At 41.6% G+C, this 19,588-nt stretch overlaps 1 protein-coding gene across 1 annotated transcript in view; it reads right to left on the reverse strand.

Moving 5' to 3' along the window:
• Window positions 1-1,605: 1,605 nt before the first annotated feature.
• Window positions 1,606-19,588, reverse strand: part of TMEM178B (transmembrane protein 178B) — a 212,819-nt gene continuing 194,836 nt past the window's right edge. The window contains exons 3-4 of the mRNA XM_085322546.1: window positions 18,998-19,135; window positions 1,606-1,860 (exon numbers count right to left, since the gene is read on the reverse strand). Of these exons, the coding sequence (XP_085178672.1) occupies window positions 1,610-1,860; window positions 18,998-19,135 (389 nt within the window). The 3' untranslated portion in view covers window positions 1,606-1,609. The remainder of the gene's footprint in view (window positions 1,861-18,997; window positions 19,136-19,588) is intronic.

Consider the following 19,588-nt stretch of genomic DNA (forward strand, 5'->3'; position numbering starts at 1 on the left):
AGGTGAAATGCTTTGCTTCCCTTAATGCCTTTCACCTCCTATCGAGCCGTAGCTGTTCTGGTACCTGTGAACCTGAACGATGGGAAGAGCAGAGTTAAAAGAAAAGGAGACAATGGGAAGAGAAGTAGCAGGAAGGAAGGAGAAAGACAAAAAAAGAGAGTCTCATTGGCGGGGTAGCAATTATATCACACAACACTTGAGCTCATGGGAAATGCATCTGCATTCTCTGTACCCGACCCTTTCTTTTCCGAGCATACAGACAGCTCTCCCAGATGGAGAGTGGAGATGTCCAGTGAACTGGGGCAGTTTCCAAAGACAAGATGTGGGAAGGTCTTATTTGGCATACATGAACACAACATGGGGCGTCTCTTATTTCTTCCTTATGTTGACTAGTTCCCCTTTTGTCCTCAGCAATGGCTTTTGCCCAGTTTTTTTAAATATCCAAAATGGAAACTCAATCAAATCCCACTCCAGTAAATACCCAGGAAGAACAACTGCCAGGGCTCCCCCCACCTCCCTGGTGGGTCTTCCCTTGGATCCACCATCCTGATCTCTCWGATGCTCCATGAATACAAATATTACTCCAGAAATCCACCAAAGAAGACATGCTGTTTCAGAACTGACAGTTTTCCTCACAATTCTGCAGTTCTGGTGCTTCAGTCTTGGACCACAAACACAGCATAGATGGTTTAGTGGACAATCACATTGTAAGATTTTAAATTTTTCTTTTTTCTTTAAAAAAAAGAAAAGAAAAGAAGAAGAGGGAAGAAAGAGTTATACACACACGTATCACAGCATTTTCAAAAGGCCTTCTACTGCATTTACATTAGCAGTTCAGCCTCAGTTGTAAGCCTGGATGTAAGGCAGYTGGAAGATTAAAACCGCATTGTTGGAGAGCCCGCTGAAATGTCCTCATGGGTTTATTTTTGTTGTTGTTTTCTTTTTTATTCCAATAGATTCKTTCCTTATTTTCATTTGTTTGCTTCTTCTAAAGTTTGGCAGGTAAAGAGAAAATGCTTTTTTCTTTTTCCTCACATGTTCTGTCCATTTAAGCAGGAAAAAAAATTAAAACCAACAACAGGTCAGGCTTTTCTCATTTTGTTTCAAGAAAGAAAAGGAAAGTGGGTGGATTTCTGATAATGGCCTTGAGGAGGTACATTCTAGAGGTGGCTCAAATGCTTGATTTATTTCTTTGTTTGCTGTTTGCGTTTTCCTTTCTGGCGGCAATGGACCGGTTTCCCTCCCATCCCCCCCACCCACGTCCTGTACAGATTCTGGTTCCAGATCYCCCTTTTCCCTTCCCAAGTGGCAGTAGGTAGGTGCAACGTTATGTTCGTTTGACCTTTAAATTATGATGCTGAAGTTATGAGTTGGATGAAAGAGCCATGTGAGAGAAAAGCTTTCCCATCTCTGTGAGAAAGAACGAAGCAACACAGAGTCTGGTGGAGATGTGAGTGCAACGTGGACTCAGCTCTACCTTGGCACTGGCATTAATTTGAGATTATATATATATATATATATAATTATATATACATATATATGCATGTATAGGCATACATAGACATATATATATATATATATATATGCATTTGTTTGTTTGCTATTCGTTTTAGCACACTGTCCCATTCTCAGGTCTAGATTTGGGGCAGTTGGTCCTGGGGACAGGTTGGACAGAAGGGGCCAGAGTGCAGAAGAAGCCAGAGATAAGAGTGAGGCCCAGGCCCCCCCACGCACAAAACATCGACCAGCCATAGCCATGGCTGATGTCGTCGGGAAGTCCGTACAGGTAGCGAGGGTAGCGGGAGAGCTCGAAGTTGATTCCAGCCACACACGTGCACAGTGAAATGATGCAGAAGGTTCCTGGAGAAGAACGGGAAAGGGGGAAGGAGAGAGGAGAAAAAGAAAGAAAAGTTAGAAAGATAGAAATACCGGTCTCCAGGTCGTGTGAAAAGAGTTGGTACAATCAGTAAGGAAATACCTACAGGAATATGTTCATATASAAAGTAGCTTTGTCTAGCAGCACCCCAGGGAAAGAACTGAGTGCCACCAGTGATCTGATCCTGAATAGAGCTGTGTGGAGAGGCTTTAACAGGAACGTTTTTGCCATTACGAGCACTTCCTATTGGTTTTGCAGTTCCAGCAAACTGGAACTTTGCTTTAGATGAACATGGAAACAAATGTCATGTTTCAACATTTTTTGTCAAAACACTTGAATTTTTGTTTAATTTCAGTTTTTCTATGATGCACTGTATAGAAGAAAATACTACAAAATACTCGACGTATTCTAGTTTTGTTGAAACATACATTTCAAATGACTTGGAGAGATTTTTTTCTCAGACTTTTCCTACATCAAAATCAAAAATTTTTCAATATATCCCCGCCTTTTAAATGCCAATGTCAAAATCTTAAATCCCTCACAACCCTCAGACGCTACCCTCTGCATAACTGTATTCCCAATCCAGATGCCCTCTTCAGTACTGTGAAAATTTCCAAAATATCCTGTTTCTGTTTTTCATCTCTGCAGAAACACTTCATTTCTTCCTGTGGACACTGTGAAGACAGGCTTCATAGCTCTGCCTGTTGGCATTATGGAAAGTCATAAGCATCAGATGAGGCTGAACCTTAGCCAGCCTGGATGAATTTAATTTTGATTCCTGGTGCCCAGGTTCACCATCAAGTTAAACTCAGAGCTCCTGAGGTTTCATGGCTGCACCAAATAATAGACAGTTACAGACTCTACACGCTCTACGCTTCTTTCAAGAGATAAAAACTAAAATCAACGTGAAGTTGATGGCCTATTTTCCTCTCTAATCCCTCTCTCTACCTGAGCTTCCCTGAATAGTCCGAAATGCCCTGGGCACAGAGTGCGACCTGCAGCACGCAGAGACCTGGGTACACGCATGGCATTGCTGGCCTGCTGTTCATGCACAGATCAACAGCGTGTTAGCTGTGCAGCATGTCCTGTCTTAGACCTCTGTTCACTAGCAGCTGGTGGCAAGGTATCTCCTAGGCTTCCYGGCCCTGTCCTTCAGATAGCATAATCTTCCATAGCAGTCTTAGCCATCTTGTTTTTAGTATCAAGCTCTTTTCTTCTGACATCTTTGCCTCCTTTTGCCCCTTCCTATCCTTGCTCCTGCTTCTTGCCTGCACCTTTTTTTTTCTTTTGTTTCTCTGCTGCTTTTCTCTCTTTTCTTGTGGTTGATTGAAGAAATGGATTTCAAGCAATTTGCTCTGAAGACAGATAAGATTGTGTGGTGAATTTTTCTGGAGTTAGGCTCAGAATCTGAAGCTGTTTGGAGGAACATAAATGTGTGGTCCACAAATGTGTGGACTTCCCACTATACCCACTTCCTTTGTTTAGCAGGTACATCATAAAAAATTGGGATCTYCACGCAAATCTGTTGCAAACCTGCTATGAGAACACAGTTTAGTTATTCTCTCAGTTTCTCCTCTGATCACTGTCCTCCTTGTCTGTTTAGACTGTTATTTCTCTTCCTATGTGTTTGTCGAGTGCCACCTGCAGACATTTTTCTGTTGTAAGTGACAGAGGATTTGGGAACTCTGAATGCCTTCACTAATACTATATATAGTTCCAYGTGGCCTAAGCTATTCATAAATACYTGTATTAGCATAATGCCCCAGAATACCAGTCAGGACCACAGAGCTGCTGCAGTGGGCTATAGCTATATAAATAAAGACTGCCCAGAGCAGCACCCAATTATTCTATAATCAATGCTCTAGACTTCTGAAACTGCCTTGTGAGATCCYGGGCTCTGGATCTCTTTTCAGAAAAGTCCTACACCATTTCAAAGCACAGAGCAGGAGGAATGGAGGGCCTCCCTCCCMCAGTCCCGTACTCAGAAGCTATTTCATTAGAAGTCACGATCCCCCTTCTGTGTTTTACTCTGTCACGTAGGTTATCCAGTAACATGAAGCTGTCTAGCAAGAACATAATTGCTGCTYTGTGACATGTCAGCAAGTCTAGTACATCGTGAGACTGGGAGGAAAGGATCCATCAGAGTCAATGTGCTCCAAACCAAGCTTCGCGGCTTGCTTCAAAGGGCTGCAGTTAGAAAATGACGTGAAAGGCCTTTCTTTGCTAGTGTGAATGTGATAATTTCAGCTCTCAGAGAAACACAAAATTGTTAAGAGAGGTGGGTGGGAAAATCTGTGCGGCCAGAGAGAAGCTGCATTTGCTAGAGTACAAAAGGGAAGGAAATAACTTCAGATTTCAAACACTCCCCRTGCCAGTACACTGGCTCTCCACCTTGCTGGGGGTGGGGGGGGTTGTATTCTGTCCTATAACACGTGAACATTAATGAAGACTGAAAAATAACAGTAGAAACTGTCCTGTTGCTTAGCTGGAGAACGTGCTAATCCCAGGATGATAAATACTGATAGTCACACACAATGTTAGAGGATGCTTAGTGTGGATCCCAGCCGCTTCACCCCTCTTGGCTTCTGCAGGCCATCTCATATTGCATTGTGGACACAGGTGTATCACCCTCCCTAGTACTATACGTGAGAGACACAAAAAAATGCCATTTTATGCCACCTACAGGAATCTTTATGGCCATTATATGAATCTCACGTGCTGTTTGTAGTTAACCAAACAAGGAAGTGCCCACTTGTAGTTAATCTAAGATCTTACCATGAGAGTTACTGATAAAACCTGCTGTTACCACTTTACAGCTATTTGGTAGCTTTTCCTAGTGAATTAGGAATTGTAACGCAAAAGATCATTCTGCCAAAAGGTACAATTGTTGGCCATCATAGCGAAAGAGCCATGAGTGGAAAGGCCCTGAAGAGTGAAGTAGCCCTCGGAAATACAGCCTCTCCCAGTCTGGGTAAGACACTAAGCTTGGATGGCATGAGGAAGGTTGGTGGTGTTCCTACCCCTGACACAGCCTGCACTATGGACACGGTACCTCTGGGGCTGCTGGATTGTAGCATATTCTGAATATCTCCAATCCTGAGATTCTTTTTCTCTAGAAAAAAAACTAAATCATCAAAAAATTTCCAGGTAGGTTCTTGCAGTCAGTGATGCACCCCCATTACATGTGCACTGGTGAGCCAGATCCCTGGGCCGCAACAGCAATACAAACTCTATCCGTTTGCCAAAACGCGTTCCCTGACCCTGACCTAACCAGCAAACTGGACCTGATTGCTGCTGAGCTGAGGCTTGACGCTTGCTCCCTGGGACCGGCATACACAATACGAATGACAGGCAGCAACAAGAGCTCACGGGGATATGCTGGTATGCGAGCTGGATGGGGGAGATCAAGACCATCCCCTCCAGCGCTTGGGGAGAGCAGACTATACTAAGTTCCTTGTGAGGGGATTTGCGTGTTGCCATCCTAAGTGAAACACTAATGAGCGAATGAGACAAAGTGATGGTGGTGTTTTTGACTAAAGAAATTCATGTGTTGCAAAATGCTTCAGTCARGTAAGAGATAAATTTCCATGTAAGGCTGTGCCCGCATCACAAAAACCGCAGTTGGACGTACAGTCAAACCTCTGTCTTGACCCTCCAGTTGGAGACTGGCCCTTCCTCTCCATCTGGTCTTGAAAACGCGTCTTGCCAAAGGACAGGTGATCAACAGCAACAGCTTGGAGCACCTGAGCTATTAAATATCTCACGGTTATCTTATGCTTTCCCTTGTTACATGTTTTGGAAGAAGAAAATTAAACATTAGAGTGAACATATTTTCCATTTAGACTGGAAGTTTGTTAGGGCAGGGACAATCTTTTTTTTTTTTTTTTTTCCCCATAACATTGGCATCCTTTAGTCTCAGTCCTTTAGCTTTCTCAGTGCTACAGATGATAAATATGAGCTATGTCACCTTGTTGCCTAGCAGAAGACTACATAGAGGATGCTCCGGTTAATAGCAGCAATGGAGAAGAGCCTCCAGTGTGCTGAGCTCACACTTTCTGAGCCCATGTGGGATGTGTCCTCCCCCATTTCTGGGGCCAGGGAGCGCAGAAGCTCTGGCTCTCTGGCAGGCACCCGCAGCTGGGGTGGGCAGAGCAGCTCCTGCCGCACTTTCAGCTGGGGCACGGGGCAYGGGCCACGCGCTGGGCTGCTCGCCCCTCCAGCACTCCTCATCTAATAGAGATACCATCACCTTGCAGTCAAGGGAAATCCAAAAGAAACCCAGCAATTAAAATGTTCCCAGTGCAAAGCCTGCCTCTGAGACCCCGGCTCTGTGGCCGTACAAGTCACTTCTCTTGTTATTTAGGAAACATTTCTTCCACGTCTGATCGAAAGACACGTATTCTCTCCCTTCCCCCTACGGCAGGCAGAAATGACTCATGAACTAACTGTGCTGTCAGATGTACAAAGCAAACAAACCAAAAAACCTCCCCAGATTCCTTTTCCTTTCTTTTTTTTTTTTCAGAGACAGAAATGTCAAGTATTACTTATAAACACTAACAGATAAGAAGAAAAAGACAAAGGTATGGATTTTAAGTTGCCCTCTGAAACCAAGCAGTTCTCAAATACATGTAAATCTCCTCTTTTTAAAGTATTTGTAGTGGTTGCCATCGATGGTAATTTGTGGCTACTAATTTCTTTGGAAGGAATACTATTTATTTAATTACCATCTTTTTTTCTATTATACTATTGTAGAAAAAAACATATCACGAGTGAAGCAACATTATTTTCTGCTCCTCTGCCCTACCAGCTTTTATTATTTTCAAGGTACATCAAACAAACAAATAAAATGAGGTCTGATCCTAAAGTGGAGAGGGTACCATTAGCTATTTAAATTATACCACAATCGTGTGAAATTATTAAAGAATAAACCAAGTTCTTTACCAGCTCGGTGATGACAAAAGCCTTTTGGATGGAGCAGCTTTGCAGTAAACTACTTCTGTGCATGGATTAAACGCCTCAGCAGCACATGGCTCTTGAGAACACATTATTGCTCTGTGCATACATGCACAGAATATAAATTATTGTTTAATTACATACCATTACAGCAGCAGCAGCTTGCAGCATCACCGATAGGTAGCAGAATAGTGAAGGAAATTTGCCCTTCTGAAAAAGCGGAGATGGAAAGAGAAGTCTGACTGGGTGATGGAGATCCTGTGCTGTGTCCTGACTAAACTATCAACCTACCTAGGCTGGAATTCAGTACGTTTCTTTTTAATACTAAGAACCAGAGTGAACTGCAGGGTCTATAGCCATKCTATGCTATTGCATTATAGCCACGGCCAGAATGCTGTTTGCATTTGGCCTCCTGTCCCAAAATATACCCGTGGCATCCATACCACCCCCAAGATGGACACCTTGCTCTGTATTACTTCAGCAAGGATGCCTATCTATTGAACTGCAGCTGCACAAGCTGTAACATGTTAGGGCATCATAGRACTAAGTAGCCCCTCTCACAGCCACAAGTACTTAAAGAGCAAGATCTTTGGGCTCATGTAAATCACCATGATACATGCAACAATATTACAGCAGTTATAGGATCATCTTCAGTTTACAGTGCAGTTTGGTGACAGGCAGAGTTTATTTCACAATCCATAGTATGGACCTCTCAGGACTTCCCTATCACTGCACCTTGAGGCTCTGAGACTAACAGATCAATTGAAAAGGGACACTGGAAGTCTGAGCCAGCACCACCGTCATATCTCAGATTTGCCAGATGAAAAGACAGGTAAGTTGGTAACAAACTGTATCTCAGAATGAGGCCCTCCACTCCAGGCATCCACCGGAGCTCGAGAGAAAATAGTGTAACGAGGGTTGGGTTTGCTTTGCCACAGAGACATCTCCCACAGCCCACCAAATTCCAGCACCACTTTGCACTTGGTCTTTTAGTAACCACAACAGTTCTGCCTCTCTCTAAACAGGATCTTTTCTCAGAAAGTTTGGTTTCTGGAGGCTTCCTTTTGTAGGGGGTTACAAACTGCTGAAAAGCCTTCAGACACAAGTTCTTCAAGACTGAAGTGAGACTGAAGGAGAGACAACTTCAGTGCAACCTTCTTCCATATTGACGAGGTGTGTGCCACTAAAAATACTCTTAGAGGGGCTACTTTCAGGGCACGTAACCTGAAAGTAGCCCACACATCTTTTTTAATCTTTCTTTCCTTTGCTGAAGGCACTAGTTAAGAAGACAACCGGAGCTCTGGATGGTGGTGGTGACTACCTGATTTGGACATTTTCCCATTAGGAGCCAGAGAGAAGCACACCAATTCATTCTCTCAAGTGACCAAAGGACTCTTTGGCTGTAATGATTTTCAGTTAGTTTGGCTGAATGCAAACTGAGGATCCTTGCAATAAAAGGCTCTGAGGTYCATCACCATTTCCCTGAGCTACCCTTCCAGGAACAGAAAAATCCTTTTTGTATATCCTAAGCAATACAACTATTAAGGATCACGTGGCATGGAGTATGCTGAAATCTTCTTTCTTGTTGCAGAGGGAACACGACATCTGCAGCATCTCCTGCTCACGCAAGTACCTAGGCATGACTAGTTTCTGTGACCCCTGGAAGGTCCAGATATGGTCCAAGTTGGGTGGAAACAAGGAGTGCCCAACACATCTAGTTTCTGCCTGGTTCTACCTGCTTATTCTGTGAAGTTTCCAGCAGCCCATGGAACTGCTGTATCTTGGCAAATTAGTCCAAGCAAGCAGAACATCGATTTGTGCAAGGGGAACATTGTTTGTCTAAGCTGACAATCCGAAGAGGCAAGAAGGTGAATCTAAGCTCTGCTTCAATCCCTGTATTTAACAAGATCTGCTACATATACACATTTGCTCACTTCTCTCTCCATACAGAATTCTTCCTGTCTAGCACATCATGCCAGTATTACTCTTCCTTCTGCTGCCCATACAGTCTTCTTTGCTTGTGGATGCCAGGCATGCAGAACTCAGTAAATATGTATATATTTTTAAATATCAACTCAATAATGAATGCCAGTTTTGTTTCTACAGTGATCTTCTGCCCTTGAAGTGACTTGCCATTGCAATTCAGAAGCCAGCAACAGATCAAAGTCTTGATGACATTATCAAGGGATAAGGACCRTTTACAGAATTTTAAAATACCACAGAGCTTGTTTTTCAGGACTATGGGTGGGAAGGTCTTTTGTATTTCTGTCAGATCAATCTCCTCTACTTTTCTCTATTTTAATTMACTCCTGTCAGACCCCCATGAGACCTATTGACATCCCTGACAACCAAACTAGTTTGTGTGCTCTTCATAGACGACTAGATTTTCTCTTCTCATAACTCTAGAAAGCATCTAAACCTCTACCTGTACCTTCTGTTCTGGAGAGTGAGAAATTACAAGTCAGTATAGCTGCCTTTTAAAATGAACAAGCAAGRGAATGTGACTAGTTCCTTTTGCTGATAAGTCAGAGTGAGCTGACTGCTTAGTGTACTATAGGCCAAGTTCAGAGAAGCAGATCAGTTCGAGTTAAAACTGAAAAAAAGTTGTTTTGTACATACACTACTTGTCCTGTCTTCTGCTCCAGGCTGTCAAATCTCTGCACCACATAAGAAGTCTTTCCTTTCTTTCTCCTAAATGCCAGTGTTCTTCTGTGATCTCGTACAAGGTTCCCAGAATTGTTTTTGGAGGTATTTTCCCTCCAGGGTGTGAGGGCACATCTAGGATCATCAGAAATGAGCCAGAGGGAAGGAAAAAACCCAAAACATTTGAAGTTTGACTTTGAAGTCAGCTGATAATGTTTCCACAGAGATCAAATGCTATGGAGTTGACAATGAATTCCTAGTTGTGCTATACCTTCCAGGAAAAAAAAAACAAAAAAACAAAAAAACAAAAAAACAAAAAAAAAACAAAAAAAAACCCTCTAAATGACTAGTCCCTGCAATACAGCTCTGCTATTATCATGAAAACCCAGTTTTTATCTTCTCCTACTGTCTATTCTCCTATGTAAACTCTTAGGTTCTGCTGTTTATGCTGTTTAGGATGAGCCTGTTGGTATTAACCTACAGAATCAGTTCAATTAAGGAATTGAAGAAAAAAAAAAAAGAAAAAGAATGCACATCTAGTGAAAACAGTATGCTTCTGTGACGAGACTATAGCTCTATTTATGAACTTACACTGTAGGAGATGCAGAGATACGTGTTATGATTCCCCTTGAGGTATATTACAACACRAAATTATAAAAGTACCTTTGATTTCAGTGGAAGGTACACAATGACATACAAAACCCAGTACAGTGGAAGTAGGCAATCTTTCATGTTTTCAGAGAATCTCCTATTTCATTTTCAGAATGGATGCTAGCATTAATAAATAAATGCAAAATGTGTTCTCAGTGCATCAGTAAGCATAAAGAAGTATTAGAAGTACAGACTTAACATGCTACCCTGGCTCTGCATTTTAAGCATTATGTATTGCGAACTTTGTATCACCTYGTCACACAGTTAGCCAAGCAGCTGTTTTCTAGCTTGGAAAAGCTGAACAGATCGCTTTGACATAATTTTAAAACCACAGAAAGATGGTGAGGGAAGTGTATGTCTATGTAGATGATTTCCTAAAARTTTATTTTTGGAGTAAAAGAAGAAATTAGATAACAATGTTCAAAAGCAAAATGGTACTAACAGCGAAAAGGAGCTTGATGATAATTAGTCAGTCTGGATAAAGAAGCATCTCCAGTCCTAGTCGTGTGTGTGTTCTTGGACACTGTGGACAAGTGTCCAGGCTTAGGTATGTATAAAGAAAGAAGAACCACTCTTTACRCCCAAGGAATAGAGTTTACAGCAGGACCTGAGACCACAACTTGCAACACTGTCTGCAAGGGACACCACAAGCTGAGTAGAAGACAGTGGCTTGAAAAGAGGGACTGCGAAATCCTGAAATTCAGAAAGATACGTTATTTCTGAAAACAGGCTAACCCCCCACTGCAATGAAGAGCAAATATTATCTTAGYGTGCATTCACTCTGCCTTGGTACTACCCAAGGAGCGCTGAGGCACAAAAACTGCTTGGCCGCTKCAGGCTCTGGATCTTGTCGCAGGTCCATAAAAACCCTCACCGACTCCTTTTCTGCCTTCTCCAATGCCATTCTAATGCGTTTGACAGTTTTAAACAATCCAGGGCCTTAGAGAGCTTTCAGCATTTGAAATCTATTAATGCTATACACTAATTCAAGTTTTTYATTCCAGTTCCAGGCCTTAAATCACTTTAAAGCATAACACAACACTTAACCAAAAGTAGAAACAGAAATAAATTGTGTACGTGTGGTGTGGGAGGCATGGTAGAGAAGGGGCTGATCTTTTGTCACCAAAGCTTGTTTCAAAGACTTCCATAATCAATTTATGATACCTCTTGATACAAATCAGCCTTTGTCTCCATCTGGAGGTCAATAAACATATGTAAGTTATTATGCTGGTCTTAAAGGAGTTCTGCTGACTTCTTAAGTTCCTGTACTTGCACACACTGTGCAGCCATCATTAATTTAATGTCTCCAACAGGATTAAAGGATGACTGGCATATCACTTTTCCAGTGATCCAACCTTTTCGAATTATAAATAATTTTCAAACTGGAAAAAGATATCCTTTAGTGATGACTATATTTATGCCAAGGTTCACTGCTCAGATTACAGCTACTCATTGTATACTTCTGTTTTAGTAAAGATCACTTGAAGTAGCTTAGGCTTTGTGTGCATATATGAATGCACACGAAAAAACAGGCTTTATGTAAACTTTCTAAAGCCATTCGCTTTGGGGAAGAAACATTAGAAATTGATTTTTCAAAGAGTAATGCTGTACAAAAGGAAAAAATCACTATGATCACAGAACGTTGCTTCCATCCGAACTGCTGTGACTGATCACCTCAACCCGAGTAAGCATCCTGAGGAAAGAGTAGAAGCATTGCTCATCAGTGAGAAATACAAATCCAAGGTGCCCCGTTAGACCCAGGGTAGCTCAAGATGAACACCCGAAATTGTCCTCTTCTTTCTCTCTCTGTTTAYTTTTCTCTTTGCCTTCTCTTGGCAGCTGCAACGAAGATATTTCGTAGCCACCTAGGAGACGTCAATCACAGAGCTTTGCCTACACTTGCTGTTCTAAATTGCTACATTTGTGTGTTTTAAATTATTCAACAGTGGAATGATTATTTTGAGAAGGCAGGACCACAGTTGTGTAGAATAAACACTCTTATTTTCTACCCTTATGTGCTATTTTCAAAGTACAGTGAGTTAAATTTGGGTCGCAAATGACTCAACAGCTGGTAATGATCCACGGTTGCAAATACACAGATGCTTCAGTTGTCATCTGCAAGTGTATGTGCAGCGCAGGCAAAAGAAGCACAGCTCACACGTTTGGGGATCTTAAAGACRAGTCTCTCCACGGAGGTGGTGAGAGAAAGAGGATGCAGACATGTACCCAGAAGAACTGCCCAACACGTGACAATTTGGCGTGCAATGAACCTGCACTGGTGACTGTGTAGCGTTTTGGAAACTGCATGGCTTTAGCACACATCAACCCAGAGAGCCCAGGTTTACCGTCCACGTGCACCCTTGGCCCCTTTGGTGCCTTGCAACAGGCCCAGGAAAGTGTGCACATGGTTTGGGCAAGGCAAAGTGATCAAAGGTAAAAGCTCAGGCCAGATTCTGACCAGAGGGATAAGAAAGTAATTTGTTGACAAGATTTATCCCTGGTCGGACGGAAGGAAGAGCAATTGGAAAACATATTCCTGATGAGACAGTGGAATGAGAATGGTTTATGAAAGGCTTTTTCTCTCTGGATTAAAGTACAAAAGCAAACTAAGGAGAACGCACTCATACATTCATAAGCAGGTTGGTTTTTATTTCTTTAATAAACATCCTGTCTTGCATATCTGAAATAAAGCATTAAATTGTGCCAGCAACCTGCATAACTTTCCTTTTCCTTCCCATTTGTACATCTATCCTGCCTGCTTATCACTGCCATAGCTGCCAGCACTGGAAAAAACCAGGTGTTGACCTCTGCTGTGGGAAAATGCTCAAAGCTTTTGTAACTCCAACCAAAGTCGTGTGAATGYGGACAGGCTGCAAAGAGCAAACTCTTAATAGAAGTTTTAGGTGGGTCAGAAGAAAATTAAATTAGCAGCAGAGATGGAGCTGCCAAAYGCTGCTTGAATCCCCCAGATTGGCAGATCATTACTGGAGGGGAAAGGGAGGAGGAAAGGATGAAAGAACTTCCAAATGCTGGAAGCAAGTACTGGAACAGAAACATCAGAGAGGAATATGTCCATTGCATTGCTGTGYAAGGGAGGACAGCAGGGTTTTAAGGCCCTTGAGTGTACAAGACAAGATTTCATGCTCCCAAACAATGCCCCAAATGCAATATTTCATGCAAAAGAGTCACTAGGAAAAGACAGAAAATGAGATGCTACACAAGACTACAGCTCATTTTATTACAGATCAGCTAAGTCATATGAATAAGGGCATTTAACAGCTGGAATGATTTCCAAATAGACTAACTAGAGACTGAATTATTAATGGTAAAGTTATAATTGGCTCAAAGCAAGGTTATGGCAACAAACAGGCTTGACTTTGCAAAGAATAATGAATAGTTGCAAGGCTAGTAAAATGACACGCTTCTCTAAGCAAAGTGTCAGCAAATGGGGAAAACCCCCCAAGTGATCCTGAAGTGCATGTCACATGACAGGACGGGCAGAGACCAGAAAAAAAGAGTAAAGAGAACAGGTAAAACGGTAAAAACAAACACAGAAATGATCTACTGCCTTTATTTGCGGTAAATATGAAACAAAATAAAACAATGCAGAAGTCTCTCCCTGAAGGGCTGCCTTGTTAGGCACGCAGTAAAAAACCTGCTTCACTGAAATGTGCTCTCTTTACAAATTACACAGACTTACAAAAGGAAAATACACAATTGTACAGCTGAAGGACAGAGCTCCGATAAGGATGATAAAACAGCACTCTGTGAATCTTTTCATACATTTACAAAAGAAAGTGATGCAGCTTTTGCCAGGGATGCAGTTTGGCCAGGGATAATTTTGTGCTGAAGCAAATACTGGAACAAGATGCTAGAAGAGCCACTATATACTTCCAGCGGGGACAAGGGACAGTAGTTTGGTTGGGTAAGATGCACTGAGTTGGGCAGAGGAGGACAAACTGCTGCTGAAACCCTGGGGCTTGCTGCCACGGGGCTGCCCCTGCTGCCACGCTTGCCCCACAGSAGGCGTTAAGGAGGAGGGAAAGGGCTCCAGGGCATTTGGTACAAAATCAGCCCTGCCCTCAAAACTAGTAATAAAGAAGCCCAAACAATATCTCAAACTAGCCGAATGAAATGAAATCAGAGCAGAATTGAGAAAGTGCAGGCTATAAGAGATTCTATTTAAAAGCTGTTTTTATAAAGTAAGTACCATAAAAAGAGGTGTGGTGAAGTTGAGTTTGCATGTCAGTGGAAGGACTGTCAACTACCAGAATCTGAAATACCGAAGCAAGAAAACCCTGTGCTTGYACATGCTGGAGAGCTGTTGGAAAAGCTGTTAACTACATGGATATATTGTTTGTCCACTTATCACAATACAGAAGTTATGCTTACATGGCTTGATAAGCTCCTGAAAGCAGGTTGCAATGAAGATGCAGGAATTTGCTTTGGTAGGGTTGCCAAAGTGCCATTTCATAGCACCCCGACTCCTCAGTGCTGTAAAAGGGAAATTTGACCTTGACCAGGCAATAATATTAGACACTACTGAGGAAATACAGACACTGGCCACATGAATTACCAGGCTTGCCATGATAATAAAAYCAAACAAATCAAGTATTTGGATATATTCAAAGGAACACATCAATGCCAGAAAATGTGAGTAGTGCTTCCTGGGAACTGATGACGAGGTCATGTCTGGACTTTAAAAAAACAAAGTAAACATGTTTTGGTCAAAAAACAATGTATAAAATGCCTATGTACATTTCTTCTGGTATATGTTTAAATGAATTCCTTAAATACTCGATGTGCTTGAGAGCCTCAGTTTTGCCACAGGTTTCTGACATTTGGAAACAGTGTTACAGATGCCTCTAAGGTTCCGGAAGTGACTATAAAATTGCAAAATTATTGAATGACGTGCCCAGTATGGAACTTCTGCCAGTGCACAGATTTTCAATAATTTTTATGGAGAGAAAAAACAAGAAGATACAAAAGGTTTTGCTTGTAGTGTGTGTAATTTGAGTACGACCCACTTCTGTAATGGAGTTAAAGTCTCAARTAAAATGCAATAAAATGAACGAGTCTTAGGAAAGCTTAAGAGTAAAATTCTAAATAGAGAAATTCTCTGAGAGAGAAACTACCTACTACCTACCTTGCAGGATAAAAGCGTACAGGCAATACTGAAATGAAATTACAACAGATAGTGCAACTCTGCATACAGGAGACTGTGTACCAACACGCAAAATGAGGTCAGAAATGCTAAACATAACTTGCAGTATCCATCTGGTACTGTGCAAGAGGAGGGACTAAGAAGAGTCATACAGTGGTCAGGCAAATGCTGTCATTCAAGATAAGGAATCCAGGTATGAATTCTGGAATAAATACACAAAATTATGCAAAAGAACTTCAGAATCAGAAACACAGAAGAGATTTGTGGCTGCTGTTGATACAGATACATTTGGACTAAACAGGAAAGATTAATTATTAACAATTTTTTTATACATTTTACAAGACATATTGAGTAACAGTGCAATAACTCTAGCACTCTAAATCACAGTTTCCTTGTCTTGGATTCCAGATGAGCTAATATCAGATAATGGCCTGCATTTCACAAATGACTTATTTCAACAATTTGCTTGAGAAATTAGATCAAGCACACTACAGCAAGTCCTTATTAGGCACTGCCACATGCACTGGCAAGGAGACTACTCAGTAAATACAATAAAGAAGCAGAGGACCACGGAAACCAGGGCTGGCATTGCTAGATTATCCCAGCACAYATCTCAGTGCTCCCCTGAGATTTCCTCTTCAAAGAATTACGGCTGTAAACAATAAAACTCATAGATACCACGAGCCAGAAATGTTTCATCCTGAGGCAGTTACAGAAGACCTGTTTGACCAGAAATTAAAACAGAAGACATGCCACAAACATGTCCAGAACAAGCACACTGCAAATGGAAGGGAAAGTTAGATTTCAGACTGGCCATAGATACTAATCTCACAAAGTATCCTGTCAGCTGCAAGGAGGTCAGATATTTTAAGTCTCCCTAAGTATTATTCTCACTATTGGACCACAAGRTAACTAAATGAAACAAAGAGGCATTTTGGCTCTCTGTGTTTTGAGGATGATATCTTGACAGCAATTATGTGTTTACAGAAGCAATACAGAAGCAATAGCTTTGCATTCAATCTATGTCCAGTAAAAAATGGCTCAAATTAAAGGCGTTATTGCCAGTAGAAAGCCTYTCTAGAAGGAATAATTGCCTAATATATAACAGGGGAAGCAAACATTAGTAACATTAGTACTTACTGGCATTTAGATTAGGTGGCTCTAAATACGTATTTTATTAATTAATTGATTAAATTTGTGGATGTCATTTTATGTACATTTACTGTTAAAAAAAATATTGGGAAAGGTGTAGCAGTTGCTACTGACTTGTGCCAAACAATGAAGACAATAACCTTTTGTAACCCTGATCCACATGTCTATGCTGGTGCAGAAAATATGTTTGATTTCATTCCAACACATTTTTATTAAAAATATCACACATCTTGGCAGAATTTGGCAGATAAAATAATCTGGTACCTCTCGTCTCAATTAGTTTCAGCTTCTAACTGCTGGATCTCATTACTATTTTGTCTGCTCAGTCAAAGAGCATGATGGCTGCTCTTTGCACAGGTACTTCCTCACCGTGGTCAAGTCAGTTATAAACCTTCTGTTAAACAGTTTCAATTATTGGCTTTTTGTGGCAAGCTGTGTTTTTCTTGCTTTCCAGATCTTGAGTTATTCTTGCAGCTCTTCTCCAAACCTCTCCCAATTTTTCAACATCCTTCTTAGTTATGATCAAGATGTCCAGAAATTAGTTTTGCTTTGCCCAGAGATAATGCCACCTCATACTCTTATTGCATATTCTCATCAAAGCATCTAAGGGATAAATGGGCACTTTTACCTGCCACATAACACAGATTGCTCCTGTGCAGCTGGATTATCAGCTGTGATCCCAGAGACCTTTCTGGTGTTTCTGCTTTCCAAGAGATGGCCTCCCCTTCTGCAAGCATGACTGACTTTCTCTGTCCCCAGTTGCATGACCTTAAATCTGCCTCTGCTGAAGCATGTATTGTTTGAATATACCAAAAGGTTTAGATGGCCCTTTGTAAGTTAGGAGTGACCCATCCCATCTTGCGTCATTACACTGAATCTTGCTTCACTTGAAACTTTTATCAGACATCTTTCAAATCTTTGGTAAACTATTAAATAATACTAAGCAAGAACTGATCTCTGCAGCTGCACTAGAAACTCCCCAATTAACACTGATAATTTCCAATTAATAACCAAGACTTAGCTAATTTCTAATAAATTCAATTATTTGCTGTATTTATTTAGTATAGACCTAATGTTTTAATCTGAATGTCATGCTGTAGTAAGTTAAATACCATACTGATATCTGAGCACATTACACTGACACAGCCCCCATACAAACCAAGCTTTTAATTACAAAAGAAGTACCAAACTAGTTTGGCAGACCCATTGCCCATGAAGTACTGAACAGCCACAACGCATCTTTTACAGACATCCATACATAGACCAATGTGTGCTTGCACAAGGTACCAACACACTTCAAATGTGTCTGTAGGCACCAAAAGGACTAATGTCTATCCCACTAGCATCAAAAGTACTGGAACGTAAATATTCGTTACTCAAGCCCTTAACTACTCTTCTGAAACTACACGTGCTTTCCTGCATTTCATGCTTTTATCTATATCAAGGCAAAATACAGGTGAACAATGAATGAAATGCACTGAAATGTTGATCTGCTTGTGGGAGAAAAAACAATCAAACAAAAAAACACTAGCAGAGCAAAGAACAAGACAGAAGTAGCGCTATTCACTTGGAGGCATTCTCCCAACTCTTTGAAAGTTGGGTGGCATCTGCAGCAAGGATGGCTGGAGTATTGCACAGGAAATACTGGATGACCTTGAAGGCTGGTGTTGTAGAAATGGGAAAAACTCAAAAGCATAAAGTCATGCACCTAGGGACTATAAGTTGGGAGCTCATCAGTAGGAAATAACAAAGGAGGAAAAAGGCTTGGATGTATTTTCCAACTGAAAGATGACTGTGGGTCCCCAGTGTGATGCAGCATGAGAAAGGCAAATACAACTACAAAATATTTCAGAAAAGGGCTTTCCAGCACAACTAGGGAAACTTCATGTCGTAATACAAGGTACTAATCAGACCTTATCTGGGAACCTTCCTTCTCATCCATATTCGAGAAACACAAATATGAACAAGAACAAGTGGCAGGAAGGGCTGCTGGACCAAACAAAAATAACTGGTCTTACCAAGAAGAAACTACAAGAACATAGTATATTTAGAGTAGGTAAACGAAAGGCAAGAGGATACGATTGCTCTTTATAGATACATTAGAGAAAGATACGCTTGAACAAGAACAGCTGACCAGGAGTAAATACAGGTTAAAACTTTGATTACGGTTCTGGCCATCAAAGTCAAGTCTCCCAACATGAAACAGGTTATTGGTGGGAATGAAACATCTGCCTCTCATCTTAAGATGGAACTTGTTAAGCTTAAGGGCAAGGGGATTCTGTGACGGTGTTATTTGTGTCAACAGGGGACTGGACTAAAAAGAAGGTCTTTTCCAGTCCTGTGACTTATGGGCACTGTTTTATCATGGAGGTAACAAGCGGTTACATTATCCTTGATGTACACCAGAAGGAGCTCGGAATGAAACCAAGGCCAGATCATCTCAAACAACTCTGAAAATAGATTTTCAGTGACATGGAAAAGGAGGTACACACAGAAAGAGAGAATATGAAAACAACAAGGCAAAGAGAACACATTTATTCACAAGCCAAAGTCCTTACCTCCCATGAGGAAGAGAAGCCCTGCCACATACTGCATAAGGCCTCGATCCCAACAGCACCCCAGCACCCCGATAATCCAGCCGAAGAGGATGATGGCCACAGCCATGCCCATGAAGCCAGCTGTCATCCTGCGCAGATCTGCAGTGGGGAAGACAGAACAACAGGGTGCTTGTGAACAGTGATAAATTGTCATCATCAGAGGTTCAGAGAATTCTTCATCCAAAACACTACCACTCTGCAAGGTCTTCAGTTTGTGTTGGCACAAGGTGACTTGCATGAAGGGGATTCAAAGGAAGGATTATCCTCCCTAAGACATGAGCCTGAGCTGGAGGGAGAGAGCCATTGACAGCTTCATCATGCAATGGCACTCTGTGCAGATGCACCTGAGTGACTTGTGACATCTTTTTCAGGAACGAGAAGTTGTACAGTGGTGTCAGTGCAATGCTGCATCTAATTGCTTTAGTCTCTTGGTACTAGCACAACCTGCACTTACGTCCTACCTTCATGACTGCACGCATTACTCCACTGCATCTAATGGATACACCTGCTCAAGCTGATGTGCAAAATGGTCTTTGCACTTTGCTCCAGTGC

This window comes from Rhea americana, unplaced genomic scaffold (assembly GCF_003343005.1).
Source record: "Rhea americana isolate MKP2758 unplaced genomic scaffold, rheAme1 scaffold_79, whole genome shotgun sequence".
Classification (NCBI taxonomy): Eukaryota; Metazoa; Chordata; class Aves; order Rheiformes; family Rheidae; genus Rhea; species Rhea americana.